At 38.8% G+C, this 6,540-nt stretch overlaps 1 protein-coding gene across 2 annotated transcripts; it reads left to right on the forward strand.

Moving 5' to 3' along the window:
- Positions 1 to 1,680: 1,680 nt before the first annotated feature.
- Positions 1,681 to 4,779, forward strand: LOC133831285 (heat stress transcription factor A-3). 2 transcript variants are annotated; one of them, XM_062261531.1, is made up of 3 exons: positions 1,681 to 2,715; positions 3,546 to 4,095; positions 4,192 to 4,779. In XM_062261531.1, the coding sequence occupies exons 1-3, from the start codon at positions 2,104 to 2,106 to the stop codon at positions 4,662 to 4,664; spliced, it is 1,635 nt and encodes a 544-aa protein (XP_062117515.1). In that variant the 5' UTR covers positions 1,681 to 2,103; the 3' UTR covers positions 4,665 to 4,779. The 2 variants fall into 2 exon arrangements, with proteins under 2 accessions (XP_062117515.1, XP_062117514.1); XM_062261530.1 differs by having other exon boundaries at positions 3,546 to 4,779.
- The last annotated feature ends 1,761 nt before the right edge of the window (positions 4,780 to 6,540 follow it).

A 6,540-nucleotide genomic window follows, 5' to 3' on the forward strand; every position in this document is an offset into this window, starting at 1 on the left:
GATTCAGGAGACAAGACCAGTCAGAGTACTTGGCTGCGCAGTCCTGACACATCGGCGTGCAATCCCAAGATGACCTTTTCTGCAGGTGAAAAGTGGGGACAACGCCCACGTGGAACGAGGCGGCTTCAGGGTCCTGGACACTTGGCCCCTTCAACCGGGGGGAGGTGATCCGGGTCCGTTTACCTTTATCCCACTTCGTTTACCACAGTCCCGGACCGTATCAGGGTCTGGGACCTGGACGTGTAGGCCTCGAGGGTCCGAATGCTCTGTGCACCGCCCGGACTATCGTCACGGAGGACGGACCCGGAGGGACATTCCGGACCCCTCCAATGGGCCCCGCCATGCATCTCCGGTCCATACCCTTCCCCTTGGACACTCCCAGTACCAAGAGGCCTCGGGCCGGGCCCGCATGCTTACATGGCCCCTGACAATGGGTCTGGACGAAGACTCCGAGCCCATGCAGGAAATGGGGATAACAAATTGATTTGTGAAATTTGAAGTACTGCCGAATAGTTTGGAGACAAGAATTTTATTCATCCAAAAAGTTTTTTGTTTTCAATCATATTGGCATCAAAATAAAACATTATAATGAGTGTGGTAGGACCTCTCACCTTAGATCAATATAGCCCTATGGTGGCCACTGACTCACTGGTCCCATGATTCTGAAATTTTATTATGGGATCTTCAATTTTATTCCCTTCTATAGCATCTCATTCTCACAATTACCAAAACACCCCTTTTATTTTTCAAAACAGACAAAACATGTACAACTTTTCCATTTTGGTGCTATTATTTGCATCCCAAAAATATGTCTAAACACCCTATCATAAATGGAAAAAAATGAATGACATTTCAAATTAAATTATTTCTCATCTTCTTCTAACACATTTTTTTATCTAAAATCTTTACTTTATTCCCATATATCATATATATTATGATTTTTATTTAAAATTTTGACTAATAATTGTAATACATATTTAAGTTATATATTTTTGTTTATATTTTTTTAAAATAAATGAATAATAAATAAATAAAGGTGTGCATAATCTAAAAAAAAATTATAAACTAATTATAATAATAACAATTATTTTTAAATAAATAAAGTGTCTTTATAAAATTTTGGGTGTCAATATAATACTCTTTTTTTCTATGTAAAAAAAAACTATCAGTTAGAACAAAATAACTCAATAGGGTCGTTTTGATCAATATTAATTTTACGAAAAAAAAAATAAAGAACAAAACTAGACAAATGCAAATGAAATCCATCTGATTTTAACAAATAATTTAGCTTATAAACATCTTATCAAACAAAAAATGGGGAAATAGAAGCACAGACATATTTAGGTATAAATAAAGAAAAGGGTAAAGTGAATTCTGCACATGCAAGAATAATAATAATTAATTAATAGATTAGTGGAGAGAAACCAATTTGATTAAGAAAAAATTAAGAAGCTGACACAATAGTAGTTTGAACAAATAAAATAAAATAATTAAAGGGTCTCTGTCCCAAATCCAAAGTTCACCTCTTCCTCAATTCTGATTGGCACTTAAAATACTTCATGGCTAAGAATTTGACGACCAGCCAGCCCGGCCCACGAAATCATTATTCAAAATTTCAATCACTGAGCGAGCAGTGAGGCCTACTCAAATCAAATCTAATCTGATTCATTTCAGACACACAACAAAAAAATATCTTGGTCTGAATGGGCCCAACTGTCACCCGAACCACACCTCAAGAACTAGAGTAACTGCCAGGAAGCCTTAACTGCACTCGATCAATGTCGGCGCAATCTCTCTCTCTCTTTCTCTCTCTCATTGGAAAAAAGTGACGAACTTTAACCCACTTTCACCTGAGAACCCCTCAAATCTCATGGCTCGGAACGATCAACGATGGGACTGTAACAGTATTCAAGTTCCACCGCCTTTCGATTCTCTGGAGATTTTTATCGAACACTTTGTCGGCAACCCACTTGGACCCCCTTATATACCCAGTTACCAATCCCATTTCTCCATTTTTCACCGACCCAAGCTTTCTAAAAAAATTCTATCCAGCCTTGTTCTGAACCTGTAAGACAGAATTTTCTGTGTTATAATATTGAATCGATGAATCCCAGTGATGAAGGTTTTTCTCCTCACTCTCCGTCTAAGTCTTCGGCAGAATTGGAGTCAGGGGCTTTTGGGGTCTCTCCGATTCGACCGAAGATGTCTGAGACGTTAGGAACTCAACCATTTCTATCTGAGTCTTTCTTCATGGATACTAGTGCTAGTTTCTCCATGGAGAGTATTGGGTTTTCTGGGTCTCATTCTTCGCCTTCCTTTGTCTTTTCTCCAATGCCAATTGAACTTATTGCAAACCCAATACTATCTTCATTTTCTCCTGTTTTTGAGTTTAAGGCGGAAATCCCAGTTGGTGAAAGAGCTCAAACTGTACCTTCTTCTATTGAAGGCGAGGCTGGAGCTCCGGTTACTGTTACTGGGACAGAGTTTGTTGCAGTGCCTCGGCCTCTTGAATGTTTACAGGGCAATCTAATTCCGCCATTTCTGTCGAAAACTTTTGATCTTGTGGACGACCCAGCTCTCGACCCGATTATCTCATGGGGTTCGACTGGTGGGAGCTTCGTTGTGTGGGACCCTGTGGATTTTTCCAGGCTCATTCTGCCACGGAATTTCAAACACAACAATTTCTCCAGTTTTGTTCGGCAGCTCAATACTTATGTGGGTAATTTAATAACACAGTCTGTAATGGCCGCTATGATCTGTTTGTAAATTTGTTTTGTTTTTCGTTTTTTTATTCTGTAAATTTCGATTATTTTTGTTTTGTTATTCTTCTTTGTTTATCTGTAATTGGGTTTGACAAAGATTCATTCGAAAGATGTAATTAACTTGTGAATGTAATTAACTTGTAAAGATGATGATGGACTTCCGATGTATCCTTTCAACTCTTAATTTTTAGTAAACAGTTTTTAATTGAAGGAATTTATTTGTTTCTAATGGCTTCTTGCTTTCAATTACTTTGTGGTGCTGGTTATGTAATGTTCATTATTATTTCTGTAGCTTTACTTTAACTGGTGCCTGTGAATGTACGATCTCTCTCTCTCTCTCTAATTGTTATTTAGAGGCTTGTTTCCTCATATATCACATTAATGTAATTGTAAATTATAAAACTCGTTATGTTTTCCCTATATACCATAAGAAATTGTATGTGAATTTTAAGGATATGGTAGGAGAAGGAGCTGCATTTTTTCATTGTCGTAACGCCAGGAAGGAACATCTTCCCATATGAGTACTAGGAAAGGGAAGTTCATCATCTGCAGGTAGATTTTCAGGTTCCTATGAAACATTTATTGTGGCCGTTTGTCGACGCCAATGCAATTGTCAGTTTCAAGTTGAGATTAGCTTGTCTGTAATTTGCAGATTATATAATGTGGTCAGCTCATTGTATGCTTTTGTTTTGTTGCCATCATCATGTAAATTATGATATTTTTACCAAATAATTTCTGTACCATTCTTTCTCACTCTTGAAACTTTTTGGGCAATTTATTCAGGGGTTTCGTAAAATTGATACTGATAAATGGGAGTTTGCAAATGAAGCCTTCCAGCGAGGGAAGAAACATCTTTTGAAAAGCATCCAACGGCGCAAATCTCATCAATCCCAGCCGATAGCAAGCTATATCGGGCCTTCTTCTGAAGCAGGGAAGTCTGGACTGGAAGGTGAGATAGAGAAATTGAGGAATGAGAAGAGTGCATTGATGCAGGAGGTTGTTGAATTGCAGCAGCAGCAGCGGGGTACAGTTCGCTTTATGGAAGCAGTGAACAAGAGGATCCAGTCTGCCGAGCAAAAACAGAAGCAGATGGTTTCTTTCTTCTCGAAGATGCTTCAGAACCCATCATTCATTAGTAGACTTAAGCAGAAGGAACAGCAGAAAGGGATAGGCCCCTCAAGGATGCAGAGGAAATTCATGACACAGAAGCAGCATGAAATTGGAGAACCAGATTCTTCCATGGAAGGAAAGTTAGTGAAATGCAGTCCTGGTTGGAGAAACCTTGGCATACCTTTTGAAGGGCCAGATTTGAATCCATTTCCTATAGAACAAGGTATAGGAGAGAACCTGGTTTTAGATGACGAAAACATTTCGTTTCAATTTGAGGATTTCACATCTGATAACTTAATTTGGTCGGATGATATCACAGCAATGCAGGGATTTAGTGAAATCCCATTCCAGGTTGGGGAAGGGGCGGCATCAAGCATGCAAACTGAAGATCCCTTTTTCAAGGGAAAGGGTATACTGAACCTAAAACAAGAGCTTAATCCTGATTATTATGTCTCTTTCCCAGATGATTTAACAAAGGAGAAAAGTTTTCCAGAACTCTCACCCACAGGAATGGAAAACATCATAAAGCAAGAGGATATATGGAGCATGGGTCTTGATACCAGTGCTGGTATGTCTAGTGGTGGCAGTGACTTGTTGGCTACTCCAGTCAGCTATGAAGTGCCAGAGCTGGGAATGAGTAGTGGATCATTAGATATCTGGGATTTAAGTTCATTGGAAGTAGGAGGTTCAGAATTTCACAAGTGGTCGTCAGCTGATGAAACACCCTATATTGATCCACAAAATCAATCTAGTCAAGCAAAAGATAATATACCTAAAAATATGGATCCTTAGGGCTACATTTGCTTTAGCATTTGATGCCCTTATGGATTCTAGTTATTCTAGTTTTCCAGGGTTCTATTGACTGGGATGATTTATTAATAAATATATTTTCCATTTTACCTACCAAGTTCTTTTCATTCTTTATTGTTATTAAAATTCTCTCTTTCATTGGTTTATTAAGATATTACTTTTGTGAATATTACTTTTTTAACTCAGTATAGTTGAGCTGTTTATGAACTGTACTGCACTCTATAGGTTTGTCCTTGCTTACAAATATTTGTTTTGAGTTGTGGAAGCTGCAGGACTGTGATCCATGGAATGAAGCTGCTTGGAGTAGCCTTGCTAATACTATATTACCCTTTTTTGCAGGTATGTTTTTATTCTGAGACTTACAGTTATACATTGTCCAATAGTTCCTGCTATCATGACCTGGAAATTCAGCAATGTCTCCATGAAATCTTTTCTAGAGGGCTGTTCTTATCTTAGGCAGGCCTTTCATGATGGGAAACAGGGCATTTCATGTTGGAAATCGAATGGCTTTTCTGATCTTCTGCACCACTGTGTCTATGGCTAAGAGTTGCACCCTTCTTTTGGACCTTCCTATGAAAGATCAGAGCACTTTTTCTTTTTACCTTCTTTTTTAAAGATTTATATGTTTTGATATGGTTGTCTTCTAATTGACAGAAACTTCCATATTATTTATATAATAACAGTAGGAGGAGGTGTACATTGTTTGATTTTGAGAATTTTTTATTTATTCCAAACCATGTTTTCGTTTGAGGAAGCACAAGCTAAAGTTGACAGATAATTTTTTTTTTAACTGAAGCTTTTTATACGGCAATGAAGCAAGGGAGGGTAATCCTCAATACAGATATCAATTAACCATTATGGGAAGTTGTCCTTCCACACCTGGTTTATCCTAATCCTACGGCTAAGAGATACTAAATTACATAGTCTAGGAGGATGGTAAGTGCTAGCAATGCTTGTAAACGTGCAGTGGGATTTAATCTCCAAAATAACAGCCCCAAAGTCTGTAAAATACGTGCTAGCATTCTTGATAGCATTAGCCACCTTCTGACAGTCATGGATAAATGAAGACTTCCAGCAAGGTCTAAAGCGCTGAGTATCGCCCTAGCTTCAGCCGCTTCCACTGAAGAGTATCTGGGCACCCAAATACCAGTAGCCCCCGCCAATACACCCAAGTGATTCCTGGCAACAGAACTAACACTAAAATCAGGTACTTCCGAACAAGCTGCAGCATTACAGTTAATGTGTATCTTTGTCTTCGGGGGTGGTTTCCACCTGCAAGTACTCATGTCAATAGGCGTATGGTTTCTATTATCCTGAGCATTAATTTTACACATATAAGGGACAAAGCCCAATCAACTAAGGCAGTCCCCTCTGCACAGTAACTCCCATGCTCTACTTTATTCCTTCTTTCCTACACCGTCCAGGAGACCACAACAAACTTCCTGAACTCCTCTGTGGAAAGCACACTATGGACAAGCAAAATGAATTCCAGTTCTTCCATTCTATCATTTTCTCTCATCAGGTTATAGAAAAGGAAACATTTCCAAATACTTTTGTTAGTTTTACACCACCACAAAGCATGTCCCACTCTTTCCTCATCAATTTTACACAAAGAGCAAGTAGTGTTCACATCCATACCTCTCCCTTTTAGACAAACTTTAGTAGGTATCCACTAATGACAGACCTTCCACCAAAAGATTTTGACTTTCAGAGGGACTTCCAACTTCCATAAAGCTTTCCATCATTTCTCTTTGTAGTCACCTCTCGACCCTCCCTCTTGAGCTTTGTTATTAGCCCTTGCCACTCTATAGCCACTTTTCACACTATACTTGCTGCCCTTGGTTATTGGCCAAGTAAT

The sequence above is a fragment of the Humulus lupulus genome, chromosome 4, assembly GCF_963169125.1.
Source record: "Humulus lupulus chromosome 4, drHumLupu1.1, whole genome shotgun sequence".
NCBI classification, from domain to species: Eukaryota; Viridiplantae; Streptophyta; class Magnoliopsida; order Rosales; family Cannabaceae; genus Humulus; species Humulus lupulus.